The sequence below is a fragment of the Parus major genome, chromosome 9, assembly GCF_001522545.3.
Source record: "Parus major isolate Abel chromosome 9, Parus_major1.1, whole genome shotgun sequence".
NCBI classification, from domain to species: domain Eukaryota; kingdom Metazoa; phylum Chordata; class Aves; order Passeriformes; family Paridae; genus Parus; species Parus major.
Genome location: NC_031778.1, coordinates 8896080 through 8915111, shown reverse-complemented (window position 1 = coordinate 8915111; position 19032 = coordinate 8896080). Strand labels below are relative to the sequence as shown.

Genomic DNA, 19032 nt, shown 5'->3' with positions numbered 1-19032 from the left:
TGCTGGGCCCAACTCCCTCAGCCCAGAGCTGAGCCCAGCTGCCCTCAGTGGGATGGGGGTCAAACCTCAGCAGCACCCTGCTTTGCCTCCCCAGCTCTGGGGTAAATAAAGCTTTTTCTAATCCTGTTGGATTAGCCAAACTGTCCATTTTGAACAATTGCTAAAGTGCATTTTCACCCAGGCTGCCTCTGGCACCGACCCAAGCGATGCCAAGGGGCTTCTCTCCTGTCCTGGTTAACACACCCCAGCGTGCACTACCCCTGTCCCAGGCCAAGGGGACATGAACATAAAGACAAATCCCCACAGCTGCGTATTCAAAGTAGAAAATCTGCTTCTTACTTCCCTACTTACATTGCTATGTTGGAAAACTGTGCTGGAAGACTCCTGGTCCTCATCTCCCTGATCTGTGACCCTTGGATTCCACATCAGTCCTGCAGCTCCCTCAGCCTGCCAGCCCCAGGCACCAGTTATTCTACAAGTGGTTTTATTTTTCTACCTAGATATGAATTTAAGGAGCCAACTTGTACTTAAAATTCTTGCCTATCAAAGACACATTCTCCAATAAATTATTGATGGACTCACTTCATTTGGTGCAAGACAATGACCAAGTCCACTCTTGGGAGGCCTTTCCCCTTTGCTATATTATGTTCATACAAATAATAAAATGAGTGAGAGCTGTCCTGAATTTTGGAGGGTAATGGTTAGTTTGTCCATCTTGTGCCTTCTCTTGTGTTTACCAATGTGGTCATGTGGGGAAAGTAAAATGCTGCCTCAGCTTGCAGAGGGCTCAGGCAGATACCAGGCAAGTTATGAACTGAGCTGCAATCTTTCTAAAATAAGCCACAAAAAGTTTTAGTGTTGATGCTGATATATTTTCTAGCTTTTTCTTCATTCCTTCAATGCACATTGAGACTCCTTAATTCATAGCTGTCCCCTTATCTCCATTCTCTTGTCTGAGTTATTCCTTCTAATCTCAGCATGGCTTCTGGATTTTACTTTGATCATCTCTGTAAAGTTTAAATCTTCTTTCCTTGCTTAAATTGGAGCTAGATATCATTGCCTGGTCCTCCCCACAACAAGACACCAAACCTTAAGAGGCATACAAACCCTCAGAATTAAGATAACATACCTTGAGGAGGCAACAGGAAAGGACAGTAATGTCTGGCCACTGAAAAGCAAGAAACTAATAGGCAGCATGAAGAGACGCTGCATATTTGCAGATAAGGAACACAGTTTTGTGGAAATATGTCTGAAAATAGGCTCTGCTTTGCAGGAAAGCTAAAATATGAAACTCTAGCTATCACTAGTTTTGTTTTCAAAGGGTGTGTTTTTCTTCATACCATGTATCTTAAAAACATGCACTACTGTGCTGCTATGTAGCCTAGTACATGGGATTTTCCAATTGCTGTCTACAAATTAATGAAAACAAACCTCACTTTGTAAAGCTCATCCACAGAAAAAAAAATAAAAATCCCAGGGTGTTTATGTGATCTCTATTTTTCTTAAAATAGAAATCAGTGGGGCTTTTCTGTGCTGAAGGCTGCTTCAGAAAGGCATGGCAGTGATACAGAGAGGATTTTATGTACATTAAAATTCTGGATGCAGGATGTTCTGCTCTCCAGCAGAGGGACTTCCACAGCCTGCTTCAAACGTTTTCTTCTTTTGTGACAGACATGCTCAGTGCACACATACCCTGTGTGCCACAGGGATATCTGAGCTCATCGATGGAATATAATCCTTTGTTACCCTGAGCTGAATGTGGAGCACGATAGGATGGCAGGGAAACATCATTGCATAGCAGTGATGCCTGTGACCCCAAATCCTGCTTGCTTTACACAGCTGAGCAGTTTTGTTCACTCTGGGTGTCCCGTGGCAGAACTCTGCATTTCCCACCCCTGACCATGCCTGCTACAGGTGCCAGCACACAGGCTCCAGCAAAATGGGTGAGGAGTTACTCACTGGCACATCTGTGAATTGTACATTGTTTATTGTACTTTAATATTGTACTATATTGTACTTTATAAACCTCACAAAGTGGTTAAATCCTACTGTTCTCTGTCCACTTAGATGGCTACAAAAGACAGTTACTTGTTTCCATATAAAGGCCAGATGGACTTTTACTACCTCAAATGTTATTCATGCACTTTTCTCTAAGATATAACTTGCTTTACTTTTTACAACATTTCTCCATTTCCTGTAAGCTTTTTGTGAACAATGTCATACCTTTATAGAATGAAAATCACTTAGGCTGAAAAATGCCTTTAACCCAGCACTGAAAAGCCCCCTACTAAACCATGTCCCCAGGTGCCACATCTACATGTCTTTTAAATACCTCAAAGGATGGTGGAATAGACTCTTCCACTTCCCTGGGCAACCTGTTGTTTTGCCTGACAACTCTTTCCATGAAGAAATTTTTCCTAATATAAACACATGGTATCCTACTGTGTGTGTCTAAGTGTTAAAGCAGGTCACTCCCATTTCCCCATGGATTATGGGGGCTTCATTCTGCTCCTGTGTCTGCCTCCCAGCTCAGGGGGCTGGGACCTGGAGAACAGCTGGCATTACTATTGAACACTGAGGCAAAGAAGGCACAAAGAAGTACCTCAGCTTTTTCCTCATTTTTTGTCATGTTCCCTCCACCATCCAAAAAGAGGATGGAGATACTCCTTCAACTTCCTTTTGCTGCTAATGTATCTATAGACACATTTCTTATTGACTTTTATGACAGTAGACAGATTAAGTGCTAGTCAGGATTTAGCCCTTCTAATTTTCTCCTTCCACAACCTCATTACACCCTTGTCCTCCTGAGTTGCCAGTCCCTTCTTACAACTTTCATAAACTCTCTTTTCCTGAGTCCCAGCTAAAACACAGTTGACAAAGGCTGGTCATCTTCCCTGCTGGTTTGTCTTTCAGCATGAATGTTTAAGAGCTCCTTCTTTCCTTTCTTTACAAGACAATACATCCTATCTAGAATACTTCTCTGCTACTTACACCCCTCTCTGTAGGATATTTTTATTTAGATATACATTTAGGAAATACAGCAATGTGCCACTTTTGTAGCTCAAAAATATTCTATGCTTCTGCTATTATTACACTTCCAAGACCCCTACCTGAATTCTTCTGCTACTTCCTTAATTTCTTAAACTTTGTTCTTTTACAATCAGTTCCAGGATAAACATGTTTATATTTCAGTTTAAATTCAGACAATTCATTACTTTGTCCAAGGTTGCTTCCTGCAATCAACTTTTTCCGTGTCCTCACCATTTCCCAGAACTGAAGACAGAAGGCAGGCTCTCAGTCTGGCTCAGTATGTTGGCAAATGCTGGTTGCCACGACACTGCAGAATTTTTAGTGTTCTCCATCAGAGACCAGCCACATAGTTAATCTCTGCTTATAAGCCCTTTCCTTTTATTTTTATGTGATCCCTCTACTGCTTCCCATCAATATACCATAGATATATTCTGTGAATACTAACTGATTAATCCTCATAATTCCTACATCAATAAGCAAACAAGAAATAAGAAAATAAGGCATAGGGAAGTTAAATGACAATAGTTACATAATTATCTAATATATGATTGTAATTATAATATAGGTTTCCTTAGATCAGATCTATTTTTAACTCCTAAGCATAGTCACCACTACTTTGAACAATTGTATTAAAAATCATGGGTTTTGAGAACTCAGTTGCAAATTTCTTTTTTTTTTCCCAAATTAAGCATTTTGAGAACCATCAGTCTGGGGTCCATGAAGATTTGAGAAAAGCAATTAACAGTAATCTGCCCTTTCCCAGATCTTATATTCCTGTTTGAATGTTAGCTGTGCCCATCTGATCAACAAAGAGGTGGATAACACAATATGTCTTCTTAATCTTTTGGAAAGCCTAACTGCTCATTATGATGTTGTTAAGGAAAGTAGTATCACTACAATCAATAGCCACAGCACACAAAAATAGATACCCTGTATGCCACAACCTGGCAGATTGAGAATGGACTAACAGCCCAGCTGTTGGAAACACATTTCATCCATTATTTGCACATTGAGATAGAAAAGGTGTTGAAAGAAGAATCAATGTTTGTATCTGCCATGGAGATAAGACTTTTTTCATTTCTCTGAAATCAGGGTCAAATCCACAACTTTAAATATTATGCTGTTATAGTAAATGACAGCATAATAGATGGACAGCAAGAGATTGTCAGCTGGAAGTGGAGAGAAAGGAGAGAGAAAGAAGGCTTGTACTAGTTTTTCTTGTTTTTCATGAAGTCATGACCGTACCATACATTATTCAATTAACAAGATCACCCTCCTACAGTCACTTGAAAATTCCTCTTATCATCTTTGTTCTTTTCTTCTGTACGAACTGAGGTGGATTTTTCCCTCCACAGTTTCAGTGAACCCTGGCCTCAGCTTCTAAGAGGCTCATTATCTCTTCTCTCACATCAGGTTCTGCTTCCAAGGCTTATTGTTTAGTTCTTACTATAAACTGACAAGCTAAAATCTCTTCAAAACACCCAAGGTGCCTTTGCCACTGAGTAAACAGCAAAGCATCATGAGTGCTGTAAGACCCATTTAATCAAAAATATATGCTACCTGCACACCGGGACACTGAAAACCTTTGGAAGTACAATTACCCTAATTTCTTCCTTAGATGAAGGAACACTTGATGTGTTATTTAAATGGGCCGTCATTTTGAATCTCCATTATGGATTTGATTTTCTTATGTAAAATATGCTTCAGAAATGTGCAGGGTTCTCTGAGTCTTCACGTCTGGCAGTGCTCAGAAGTAATACAATCATATCAGTTCACACAGGGTACAGAACTGTAACCTGTACAGGCTTGGTTATCCAAATATAACCTTCCTAACCAGTTGCTGGCTGTCGGGAAGGAGTAAATCAACCTTACTCTTGTGGTCTTTGCTTTGGTCAAGACATCATTGGAGCAACTCACCAAGATACAAACACAAATATATGATTATTGCAAAGCAGCCCTCAGGGAGATTTCCACTCAAACCTCAGTGACATTCAGTAGGGTTTTGGGGACTAACTCCCTGAAAGCCACTCAGGAATTCTCCATCAAAATAAGGGTGACTGTGTGTGCACACGTATATGGATATGCCATAAATCCATCCGTGCTCCTGTCTCCTTGTGCACACACACCCCACACGTACACACCAGAGATGCAGTGCCACAGTGCTTTGACAGAAGCCATTCACATGATGTTTAAGCAAAACATCTTCTTTCAATTGCTACTCTCAGCTAGTTCTGTCAAACTAATAATACAGGTCTGTGCAACAAAATGTTACAATATCAGTATTAGCATATAAAATAAAGGTAAGTATAGGTTTCCCATGTCTTTATTTCTTTTCTATTTTCTCTCTATTGGAGAAATTTGCCAAACCCAAACACCTTCATTTTTCCCTATTTTTGTTTTTGATGAGGACAAAAAAAGTATCTCTGTTTAAGATAAAAGGAGATGTTGCTCCTTTGTTTTTTTGATTCCTAAAAATGTACAATGAATATCACTACAGTGGACTATTTAATAGTCCTATAAGCATGATATAGTCTATAGCTGAAGAGAGTCTAGCTGCCTCAACTAAACAAAATCAGTTGCTGTAAGAGCAGTTTTTAGGACAGTGATAAATCACAGTGTAATACAATCATGCATTAAGCTCCAACCAGATGTGAGACTGGCACAAATATAAAAGTACAACTGGGCAGAAGTCAAGTATGTACAAGTAATTGACAACATTGGTGTAAGTGCTCTAGACAAGACATTTAAAAGAAATTTACATAAAAACATAGATTAAATTTATCAAAGTTTGATAAATTTTAAGACAGTAAAAAAGTACAGAAAACATGAAAAAAGAAAAAAACCCAGCCAGTTCATACAGTACAGTTTTACTACATTTATATTACAGAATGAAGACAGAAAAAGATACAAGGAATTAAGAGCAAAGAAAATTCTGCTGGCTGCGACCAGGGGAATTTCATTGCCAATGAGAGATGTGCACACACAGATGCACGCACACGCACAGAAAATAAAGACATAAACCAAAGAAATAATTTACTGTAACAAATGACAGACAGAGAGGTGGGAACATTTGGCATGTTGCAGCACATGGAGTCATTCCCGATCGGCTAACGATGGTACCTGGCTCGGCTGGAGGTCGCTGGGCTGCCTGAGCGGCGCCACAGACGGAGGAGGCACTCCTGACGTGGATGCGGAGCGGCCTAACCGGCAGCTTGATTTAGACTCTGGAAAGGGAGAGAGCACAAACAGCAGTGAACAGGAGCAGGGTACTGCTGCCACAAGCTGAAACACTGTGGATGCAGAATTCCCTTGAAATGGAGACTCCTGCCTTGGTATCGAGTTAAAGTCTTGGACATTTGGCTGAATCACGAGCAGAAGTTGAGATCAGAAGAGGAATTCAGACAGGACTCATGCCTGCTCTGGGACCTCTGAAGGATAGAGCATAAGACAGCAGACAGGAAGAATACAAAAAAAGCATTCCTGTTTCCCCACTCCCCTGCTCCCCAATGCCTTTTCTTGTCCTCATGAAATATTGCAGAGATTAAGGGAGTTAGAGAGGCTTCTGGTTTCATTTTTCCATCCCAGAGCTTTCCATGGCAGCCCAAAGACTGACTGTGCTGAAGGAAAGCTTGAAATGCCAGAAAATGAAGGAGGTGGTATGCAAAAGTGGTGAGGATACTGTCACACTTGGGGATTTGGAACGACACCAAAAATACTTGGGAATCTCACATCAGTGGCAATGAATTGAGAGACATAAAGTAGGAAGAGACAAATCAAAACATCAGCAGTGGCAAGTCAGTTGCCCAGAATCAAGGTGATAACAGAAGCAACGTTTGCCTTGAGAGAAAGCTTGACTTGAGAGAAGAGCTGCACAGAAATGACACAGTTATTTGATTTTCCTTCTGCTGTTTTGTATCGAATAATTTCTAAGAAGGCTCCCCATTGATTTCCAGCACAGGTTACTATTGTACACACTGACATGAGGTGACCATGCAGTTCAGGAGGCCTGGACAAAGGTTTTTATATCTAAGCCATGCTGACACCCATGTGCTACCCCAGCATTCAGCTGGTCTGGAGGAAACTGTCTTTTCCTGAAAAAAGGATCTGCCTGTTTCTGCCCAAGAAATATTTTTTGTTCTTACATTTCCTTTATAAGGCCGAGGAAGCACCTCAGTCTATGGCTCTGCTCAGATCAATGTGTTCATTCTCCTCATGTTTCAGAAACCTTCTCCCCAACCCTGCACCTGCTATTCCTATTTAGTGGGCAAACACTGATAACATTTGGACTCACCAGACAGATTTGGTACAATAAGAGAGTCTCACTTTTCACATTGACAGTGCTGCTTTACCATGAATAACATGCAAATACAGTACCATGCTTCATTACAACTTAAAGAATTTTAAGTTTTTTAAAATAAAGTTTGAAGAATTCCTCCAATTCCACGTTTTCAGGAAGAAACGAAGGACCTATGCCACTTGGAGTTGTGGCTTAGCAAGTTTGCCTCTGAAGCACATTTTTTGGCTGTATCTGTCCAAAATCTGTCTTTTCATGCCTCATTTACACAGCTGCTTTGTTAGTGTTTGCTTTACACTGATTTCTCTATTTCCTGTGTGGATCTCTAGTATCACCACTGGCCACTGGTTGGGCCACAGCTTGAAAGGAAGAAGATGCCTATCACCAGCATGTCCTTAAAGTCACTTGGCACACCTTGGAAACTTTGGATACGCCTTTGGCACACCTTTGGAAACAGCTGGCACATTTCTCCACATAACAGCCACATCCTGGATTCTTCCACTCTCACTGATGCTTTCTCATTGTCAACTTAAATGCTTATTTTCCTCAGACATTTCAGAATTCAACAGGGTGTGGAGAAGAGCTATCCACTTAGGCTGGAGCACTTAAACCAATGAAAGCATCTGTATGGGTGAATATTCATCAACTAAATATTAATAGGTTAGTTAACAGCCAGCTGGCTGAGCAGCAAAAATATTTATGCTGTTCACCGAATGCATTATTCAATTCACTCTCTCCTAGTCAGTCTGTAAACACACCATGAGTCAACACAGCCATAGGCACACAGAAAGGAGCAGACTGGCCTCCTCCATAACCTTGTTTTTGTACACAGTCTGCTGGTTTGCTTTTTTTGGACTTGGGCAGTTACTCTGAAGGTTGATTAGATTTGTTTTTGTTCTGATTTCACGCTGTCTTTGTGCCAGATTTCTGACTGCTCCTTTCAGTAATATAGATATAATAATGGATCTCATTATTATACCTCATCTCTCATCTCCTGGAATTTTGCTGGGGTTTCAGAAAGGACAAGAACTGGGTTTTTTTTCAGTTTTTTTTCTCTACTGCTAAGTAGAGATTCTGTTTCTGCTGTGACAAGCACAATCAGACATTCAGCACATAAAAAACTCCAAGACACTGTCTGACTGTGCTTCTGAATTATTTTCTTTGCTTTAGGAAAGCAGAAAGAAGTGTCATAATTTCCAATTTGGATCTATGTGCAACAACAAGAGATTACCATTTCCTTGCCAAAGAGACTCCTTTCATCTGGCATCAAAGAAATAAAACCTATCACACACAGATGAAGTATTAGGTCCTTTATCTCCCTGTAATATATATTACAGTATTAAGGAAACTATTGTGATTTCCATGGTGATCCTCACCAAAAGATGCTTCAGACATAGCTTTTCTAGCTTTTGTGTCTTGTTGGCAATATTTTTAGACCAAATAAATGCTGTATTCTACTGTAATTAGTGGTCTGAGTAACAGCACAACACTGTGGGGGAAAAATAGTCCATAGATGGTTTGTTCTTTAAGTGCTGCACAACTCATTGCTCTGTATTCTGTGGCATGCTATTTTTCAGCTATGGGCAGCCTATTCACTGTGCTAGGGCTATCTGGGTTTTCCTATTTAATGCCAATAATCTAGTTTCTAGTGTTTAGAAATTCGTGTTTATGTCTTGTTGATGATACTGAGACAGCTCAGTATTAACAGCTGAAATGAGTGGTCTTGGACTTCTTGAGAAGTCCCCTAAGTGACTGTAATTCATGGTGTGGAGCTGAGTTCTTTCAGCTGTCCTGATAGACACACGAGGAGAGCTCTGTAGGCCAGAGTATGTGAGCAGCCTCTAGAGATGCCCCTTGCAATCAATGGGCAGCATGAGGTCTGAATTCAGCAGATTTTTGGGGGAAGCCAGAAAGCTTGAAATGCTATGCATGAAAATGTTCATAAAATTCAGTTGGTGTATTCAGAATTTCAGTGGCATTATTTTGCACAGCTTCAAATGTCACATCTCTCACAGGGATTTGCTAGGCAAAATGCACTGCACAGGGAGCCAGGTGCAGTGCAGGGCTGGGAGGCCCTGGTGGGCCAGTGCACCCCAGTCCCCTCTTGTGGCACCCACAGTGGTCACAGCACTGGGACAGCAGGGTGGGACCACAGCCCCTGACACCAGGCAAACCCACACACAAAGTCAGCTGCAATGCCACTGCACTCTCAGGTTTAAACTCAGTCTTGACAGCACCAGGAGGATTACACATGGAAACAGGCAAGAATTCAGTTCCAAAGGGCAGCATTAAGGATGAGAATTTTAGGAGAGGCTGTGTGACACAGAAATACAGGCTTTCCAAACACAAATAAGATTGCCTTAAAGTTGTGCATTTAATTATGTGTCTAAGTACTCATATAAATGCCTTGTTTTCCAAAACTGCAAGGGCTGCCATCATGACTAAAGATGTAGAGGCTTGGCTGATTGCATTTGGGACATGGGGTGTTGTAGGATTTTCCTCAATAAAGGACAGCACTAAAATGCCACAAGATTTTACAGAAATATTCTCAATCAGTTTAATACCAATGTGCTATGGCTTTCTATATTCTTCAGAAGTACAACAACTCTTCATGATTTTTATTTTTGGATCTTAATAGGAAGAGTTCTTTATTCATCCAAGGAAGCCTTCATTCTGCCTTTCCTAATCTTAATTCAAAAAAATACTCTGGCTGTCACTCACATTGGAGAAGCTTCTTACCCTGTCACAGTCTCTTCTTTGCACATGAAAAGAGAAATATTGCTTATTTGCTACAGCTGCCAAGAAATGCGTTTTGAATTAAACAAGGCAATGTGACAGGCTGAGAGCAATCACATGAAAAAAAAAAAAGAAAAAAGAAAAAAAAAAAAGGAAGAAAAAGAAGAAAAAGAAAGCATGCATACTGGAAAAATACATCACACCAAGTATCTTCATACTGGCCAAAAAGTGATGAGTAAGCTGAAATATAACTTGAAATTATGAAACATTAGGGTGCAATAAGCTACATAGTATTCTGTTATCTAAAAAAACTATTAGTATTTTGCTATTGGCAGAAGCCAATTAGTGCTAAAATATCACAGCAGCACGTCAAACTGAAGAGTTTCCACAAGGGGAACGCTGAATCTGTGGAACTCAGTGTTACTAGATATCCATAGGTCAAAAGTTTAGCAAGTCTCAAACCCAAGTCAGGTAATGAGCAAAACCATGTCTGAAAAGGAACCCTCTGTTTAGGTTTAGGGGATATCTTGCCCAAAGGGAAAAGCTGTTAGTGGAATATACTTTGTATCCTGAAATATGGGTGTTTATTTTCTTTGTAAAGGTATTTCTGTGTTGTAGGATTTGGCTGTGTTTACTATTTCCTGACTTCGTTGAAATAGAAGTAAGTGTTTTGTATCTTTGTTCAGGATTTTTGTCTGTGTTTTTCTGTGTTTTTCTAGGCAATATTTTTACTGCAGTCAGAATTGGTGTGATCCTGCATCCTGGAGGACCCACATCCCTGGAGGATCCACAGCAGGACCGTGGGACTGGCGGGATGACCTCGGTGTGCAGCTCCCAGTGCTGTTTTATGACAGGTGACAGGCACTGCTCAGGAGGAGCTTGTGAGGAGAGAACATGAACCACCAGTGCACCAAGGTCTGGGCCTCTTTGGGCAGCAACATAAAACCCCAGCTCAATTCACGTGGAGAATCCTTGTGGATTTAGGAGCACAGTGAAGCTGCCTGTGATGAGAAAATGTAGGGATTTATGGGACTACTGAGTCATCTTTGCAAGAAGCAGATGGGGCTGGCATGAACTGACTTTGGGCTGCTACTCCCATCTCACACCAATGCATGCATCTTGTGCCTTGGGCCTCCCAGGCTTTGCCCCATTCCCAAATAGATGAACTTAAAATATTCATTACTTCTGGAAATCAGCAATGATGACCAGTAATTCCAATGAAGGGTGGGCATTTACTCCCTTCCTGATTACCAATTATGTTTTCAGATGGAATATTTACGGCTGGCTGAGTGACAAGCTGGTGGCTATTCAAAACCAGAGTGCAACAGAGTTTCTGAGATTTAAAAGGCAGGGTAGTGCCTGTCTCCAGCAGCAGGTGGCAATGCAAAATGCTTCTTCATTGCAGTTACGAAAAAAGCAGCAACATTCCAGAAAATGCTCTTCAAGTCTCCTGGAGCGAAGTTACACAGATTCTGTGTTACAGATTGTGTTTGGCTGCTCATTATAATTGCACTGACTTTCCTAAAAGCCAGCATGCCCCCAAATCACACTGCTTTCCATAAGAAATTATAGGATGCCAAGAAACAGAAAGTGCCCTTGACAAATTCTGTCACAGAACAATCAGGCATTAAAGACAGTGATAACTGTGTGCAGCTGACATCCCAAGCTCTTTGAACAAAATGGACAGAAAGTTAAAGCTTGTGTTTGGAGATGGCTCATTCTCCCTCTGATCCTACTAGCACTTTCAGAGTTGGGGAGAACCCACCAAAAATCTGTGTTCCCACTCAGGTATTTGCCCCGGCCACCCCAGTTCCCAGCTCATCTGTGCTGGAGCAGAACTGCCTGACAAACACGTGTGGGAAGTCTATTCATACCTTTTCCCTTTTACTGCAGAGCAATTCAACCCCATTTTAACAAATTTATTCCAATAATTGCCCTAATAAATGCCTGTACCAGTGTGAACTAGGAGACAGGTACCAAACTGTAGCATTTCAAGGACATGTCTGCAAAAAAAGAAAAAGTAGCCTTTTTTTCCTCTTATCTACGATGTTGCAAAGAGAGCAACAGCAGGGATGACTTTACTGGGGACTGCCTTGATTTTATTTGCTCCTGCAGTAAATCTGAGTTCTAATTCCTAGTGCAGAATCACTTTATCTCCTTGACTCCAGAAAGCATTTGTATTCATATGAAAGTATTAAATCTCTCTTCTTGCATTCTGTTACAGTTTTAATTTAATTGCAGAGAATGAGCTGTTACAGTTCATGTACAAGTTCACTGAGGAGAACTGTGTAGAGCATTCTCAATGCAGTGCCTCACCAAGTAAAGGTAAAACATGTTGCTCAAGCAACAGCAAAGAGACACAGGGGAAAAAATATTCAGGGCAAATGAGAGGCAATATTCATCAAATGAAATATCATAAATCTGCAGGGAAAGAAAAGTCATAATCAGCTCTCAGATTTTAATCATAGAAAGGAGTCAAAATTCAGCCAAGAAAATAAAATTTTTCTTTGACAGTCATAGCAATGTAAGACAAAGTTGACTAAATCAAGGCATGATTCAACAACTATTACAGTTTGCTGATGCCAAATGGAGAATGAGGCCAACATGTTTTGTCTGCTTTTGGAGATCCACCAACTCTTTGGAATAAAACTGCTGCAGAAATGTTGGACAGCAGTGTTGTATTTTGCTAAGAGCATACTCTTCAACTTTAACTTCTTTACTACTCTGCTCCATAGTGTCATCTTGCAGAACTGAAGAGGCTGGTACACACCTTTAGTGTAATTATTGGATGTACCAAAACTTTGATGTGGTAGCTTTAAACCCATCCTTTAACCCGCATTAGCACAGATGACGCTCTAATATACTGGGAACAGAATTTTTACCAAAAGCCATGAGCTAATCTGGAAAATTCCCACCTTCCAGGAAGCTTTGTGAGAACAGACAAGTAAGCAAATGGCAATAACACACAAAAAACCTGTGCTGGAGTCATAAGTTTTGCAGAAAAGTCACTTTTATTGCACCAGGAAGGATTGTTTGGGGGGTCTGTAGCAAGTAAAGCTGGAGTACATGATTGCTGCAAATGACATTTCACATCAGCAAAGACTCTTCAATTTATACACTGAGTTTCAGGTGTCATTTGCAGCAATTCAGGGACAATGTGAGTCCCATTATCACTCAGTGAAGTGATGTTCTGGGTGAGGCATGAGCATCTCTGCTCACTCAGCAGTTTAAGCCCTCCCTGCTGCCACTCACTGCCCAGCAGATCTCTCAGGCAGGAATGATTTCTTGTCTGAGTAGCTCATTCATGCTCTTATACTCACTGAACATTGACCATGAAGCTTCAGTACTAGATATGCCAACTGTCCTTAAAGTGGATATTTGTCACAGTCCAACTAATAAGCAATGAAGTTACTTTTTTATGAGAGCTGTCAAATCTCAAAGGTACCAATACAGTGCTGATGCAAGGGCCATGGATATCTCTTTATAGATCTCCATTTATAGGTTCTGCTTGTCTTAGTCAATTTATAAACAAGACTGCATTATAATGCCATGGCATATGGCAATTTACTATTTAACATGTAAACATTTTTGATTAATAAAATGAATTGGTTAGAATCTGAGACTTCTGAAATCCATAGTCACTATTCTAGAAATTTCTGTACAAGCAGACAGCAAAGGCTGCCTGTGTCCTGTCACTGTGCCCCTCAGTAAGACAGTCTTGCTTTTGCACAGTGTGTTTTTGTTACTTTATGTGATACCTGAACTTATAAACTTCTTCCTGAGGTGCCACCCTACGAGTGTCTTTGCCACAGTGTCCCTTTTCAATGTCAGGTGGAATCCTTTACCTCTTTTAAAGTAAATGACTGTCATGTTTACATGCTTCTACCCTGTGCCACCGTCCCAGCTGTTCCAGCACAGAGCACAAGTACAGCACAAGCCCTGTTAGTGCAGCAGTCAATGGGTAGGGCCAAACCTAGAAGATATTTGGAAGTCTAAAGAATCTGGATACCTGTGTTTCTTTAGAGTTTCTTCATCTCACAAGGAGATTCATTAGATCTTCCCTGCTCTGCTACTTGACCTACCTGAGCTGTTGCCTCCAGCCAGCATGGTAGGGCTGACAGAGGATCTCCCCAGCCTGCTCGACACCACAGGGGGGCCTGGTGTTCCATCCCATTCCTGAGCTTTCCCTGGCTCCCTAGAGGAAGCTGTCCCATGATGTCCTCTCTCTTTGTTTTCCAGCTTTGGTAGAGGTTCAGTGCTGTGGCTTCTGATCTTCAGCTCATCTAGTGGTTCTACAAAAAACACAAGTGCACATTTCATTAAAAAGTAACTGCTAATCATCCACATCTTGAAATAATCTTTTGCAAAATACTCCATACATATCAATCATAAATCCTTTAAGGGACATTTATAGCATGGTTTTACCATATAGGCCAAAAGCCTGTAGTTTATGTTGGTTTCAATACACTTTTTAATTATTAAAAGCACACACCATGCAGCAGATGGATAAAATGTAACATTTCTGTTACAACTTTTATATGCCAGGAAAATAATTTTGAAAATGGTTCCCTACCAAATTGTGGTTTATTAATAATTTATAGAAATACATTAAATCTTTTCAGCTGTCATTTCACTAGGAGCAAGTTCTTCAGACACTTTCTAAGGAAGCTATCTCCTAAGGCAATATTGTGTAAGCAACATATCTGTACTTCTCATAAGCTCTAATAAAAGCACACAATCCACAAAACAAAAGAGCACAAATCCATTTTGGGTGTGCCCAGCACCATAACCTAGGGAATGAAATTGCACTTGGTTGGAAAATCCTTGGAGTCAGAAAATTACTTTCTGCTTGCAACACCACAAGTCAATGAAAAGAACAGCAATTCAAAACACAGTTGAATGATTTTTTCAAGTGAAGTAGTGATGTCTGCTTTCTTCATGGCTGGTGATTATCTGTTCTTTTCTCAAGACCCTAATTTCATTCCTTGCAAGTTGAGCAATGCATGGAGAAAGAATTCATTCCTGCTCTTTCCCATCTGAAGCCGTGAAAAATTCACATGGAAAACTAGATACAGAAGAAACATTAGATTGTTCTTTAGTTGTGAGAGTTATTTACTGTGCTACTCAGCAATTCAGAGCTTCTGTTTACCTCCTTTGGAAAAACAAAAAATCACTTCTCAGTTTGGAATTTTATATCTCAAACCCAAAGAGATCCTTACATGATACTCTCAATTCTAGTCATACAGATTTTTGTATGATTGTACCTTAATTTCTGTATATATCTTTAGTCTTGGAATCCATATTTGATAGACATAACAATCTTCCCTTGAGCTCTGTTTCAAAAGCTTTTAGTGGCTTAAAGGGACTTTGGAAGGTTTGAGAGAGCCAAAGAAAGAGCAATCACCAGGAGTCACTGAGAGACAGGCGATGCCCCTGAGGGGCCCATGCTGAACTCAGGGCAGGACTGACAGTCTGAGTTGTTCCTCTCCCAGTCATGCCCAGGAGCTGGGGCTGTTCAACAGGGATCACCATTCAGATGATACAGTCCCAGAAAAGGAGCACATTCAAATCACTTTGATTTGCCTGTGGCTCAATACCCTACAGACTGCTACCTGTGGTAGAGCAAACAGGGGAAGAGGCACTGTCAGACATCTGTGATGGGTAGAGACCTCACCTGAGCACAACAGTGACAAAATCTCACCTTGTTTTGGGTTCTTTGACATTCCAGTCTGCAGATGACCTTAATGAGTAACAACACAGCCAGCCTGAGGTTTCCTCAATAAAACGTCATAGAGGAAACATGAAAATATCTAACTGGATATGTACTTCAAGATATAATCATTAGTGTATTTCAGTAATTACTATTGGTTAATAGAAAAATTTAATGTTGAGGATATCTTACCACAGCCTTCAAGTAGTAACACTGCATGAGAAAATGATTAAACCAGTCTGGGCTGGGAGGTGTAAATAGGTTTCAGTGACATTTTATTATGACAAAGATCTTCAAAACTCAAACCTCTTCCATGAACTTCTAGGTCACTTACCTACTTTAATGTATGTAAAAAGACACTGCAGTGAAAATCCAAGTGTTTGTTTTTCCTAGTTGGTAACCCCAGCAGGGTACAAGGTTGAATAACAGTCTGTATCAATGTAACATGACATCTGCCTTTCAGGGACCTTTGCTACGAGATGTCTGTGACACAGATCTGTCTGTGACTGCACAGACAGACCTGCTAATACAAGGAGCTGTGCAAAGAGAGGAAGAGCCCAAGTTATTACCAGAATTTGAACTGTTTCAGTTGACAGCATCGAGCTATCAAAAATACTGATGTGTTTTTCACATAACAGATGCATGCAATCATATGTGATTTTTTTCTTCACACCAATAACATTCACTTTGAGATACTAATCTGGGAAAAGGAAAGATAAAAACGAAGTTTCAAAATTCTTTGGAAATGCACATATTTCTCTTTCCCACTAGTACTGGATGGTGTCTAGATTGCAATTTATTCTTCACAGCAAATGAAGAGAAAGCCAGACTAGAATGTGTTTGTAGGAGTAAGAATTGTGCCCTGCAAGTGCCCTACCAATAGAGTTAATTTAATTTGTCATCCAGCTGCTGCTGGAAATGCTGTGACTACCTTAGTGAAAACCTTCTCTGTGTGTGCCTCATTGACACAACTTGAACACCACCCCTTGAAATTTCACACACATGCAGTCAGCCCTTGTCACAGTGGAAATGCTCTAGCTGAGTGTGTAGCTAAGGATTTATCTACTTCAGTTTACTTAACAGAGAAGCATTTGTACTCGTTGCCTGATAAAAAAGATTTGTGCATTTTAGTTTTATTGTCAGCTGATTCAAAGCACAGCAGCTCTCTGCAACCAGCTGGAAACTGTGGAACTATTCAGACTAAATAAAGATTTGGTTTACAGTACAGTTCTTTATAAGGTGTAGAACATCAGTTTTCACCTGGCTGTCTAGACTTTGTAAATTTACATTCCACTATCCTTTCTTGGGGATTTTCAGTTCACAGTTTATCTGAAAAGTAATATATCCTAAAAATGAAAAGCAGATTGAAACAGATTATAATGTCATGTAACCCATCACAGGGCCTGAATCATTATTATTTGGTGATCATTATCAGTAACAATGATACACAGACAGAAAACAACATGTCAGTGATTTATGTAGTTTTCTGTAATATTACTTTCCAGCCCACTTGTGAATACAAAAATGAAAAAGAAAATTATGGCCTCACTTTTAGTGCAATATTTTGGGGAGAATTTTAGAATAATTTCAGCTTCTTTAATAAATGCCACTGGGAATCATACTCAAACTGAATTAAAAAAAATAAATAAAAATCACTCTGCTACTTCTTGGTCGACTGAAAGAGCACTTCAGTTCCAGTGTGATCAGGACAGCTCCAGAAATGCAGAATGCTCCCCTGCCAGGTCTCAGCCCATCACTGGCACATTTGTTGACTGACCCAGCCACTTGGATGTTTTTATCTTGTCAGCTACCCCCTGCTGCAAATGTAGCTCTCCTTGGAGCGAGCTCAGTGGCACAGATTATTGTGTCTCATAAGAGCACATTCCCTGCTCCACGTTTTGGCTCCTGCAGCCTGGCACAAGGCATTGGCACAGAGCAGAACACGCCTGTAGCTGCTGGCTGTGGTTACCTGTGGGGTGGGGATCTTATCATCCACTGAAGACCAGGATGTTTTACAGAGTAACCCCTTACAAAGCTACAGCAGGATTTAAATGGCCATTTTATCCCTATTGATCCCATCCTGAAAAGAGGAACTCTTACCAGTCAGATATTTCTATGTAAACAGACACACAGCTGAAAGGTAGCAGTAGCTGCTGCACAGCTCTTTTTAATTTGTTTTTTTGTTTGGGAAGTGCAGAAACATAGGTTGGATCTAGATTATCTTGTGCTGTTAAAAACCTTGATTTGGAGGTAGGAAATATCAAAGTTCAATATTGTGCTGGGAGCTCACTGAATCATATGGTGGCCACCAGAAAATCTTTTCACAGTCAAGTGCTGCATTTTGAAAAGCTGAAATTATTAGGGAAAGCATCTTTATTGTTCAATACTTCTTCCACCAAAATGGTACATAAAAATGTAAATTTCAAGAAATAATTCACTGCTTTAAATATTTATGGACACAGTTGGTTAAACTGCCATAAAGGCACTCATATGTTTCAAGCACTTTCAGCCGTCATTGTATTTCAATATTTAAAGATATGCATTTCTCTTATTTATTTAATCTGAATCTCAGACTTTCCCATTTAAACTATAAGGTGGTTAAAATCTCTTATAGGCTCCATATTTTACAAATAAAATATAATCTTCCCTCTATGAAAGGTCCCCTCATAGCTGAGCACTAGGCAAGGCTGGCACATGAGCTGTGAAACTAGAAAACCTGGAAATACTAAAGGAAGTGAGAAACAAACTGAGTCAGTTGCAACTTGGACCTAAGGAAACTGAAATTACAGCTACAGAAAACATCTTACTTAAAAAGCTATCATTCAAATGAGTATAACTCTGTGGCCAGTCTGCCACTCTGCTCTTAAACATAAAAATTAATTTCAGGTCCAGGTGACTTCTTAGTGCAATGCTAAGTGATAAACAGCAGAGCCCTTATTACTGTTTGGGGTTTGGGGGGAAGAAAGAAAAGCAATTGTCTTAAGGAATTTAAAAGGAGGATTGCTCTCTGCCATCTCTCTCAGCTGTGAGCTGAAATGTTTAAGCTAATCCATACATTATTAATTTATTCCTTTTTTTCTTTGTGTTTGTTTTAAACCTAAATAAATAATATATCACTCTAGGCAGAACTCACATACTGGGGGAAGAAAATGGTCTAAAATTCAGCACTCACGTACAGGTGCAAAGCAAAATCATTTAGGGTGGAGTTTGGATGTGAGCCAGAACTCCTGATCTCCTCCAGCCTCGGCATATCAGACCTCAC

The 19032-nt window shown here is 40.3% G+C and overlaps 1 protein-coding gene across 4 annotated transcripts in view; it reads right to left on the bottom strand.

The window, feature by feature from the left end:
• The window catches only part of NYAP2 (neuronal tyrosine-phosphorylated phosphoinositide-3-kinase adaptor 2), a 138318-nt gene that overhangs the window by 22886 nt on the left and 96400 nt on the right, over positions 1–19032 (bottom strand). For all 4 annotated transcript variants that reach the window (XM_015638146.2, XM_033516734.1, XM_015638143.1 and 1 more), the window contains 2 exons: positions 14143–14352; positions 6151–6254 (listed from right to left, as the gene is read on the bottom strand). In XM_015638146.2, coding sequence (XP_015493632.1) covers positions 6151–6254; positions 14143–14352 — 314 coding nt within the window. The remainder of the gene's footprint in view (positions 1–6150; positions 6255–14142; positions 14353–19032) is intronic.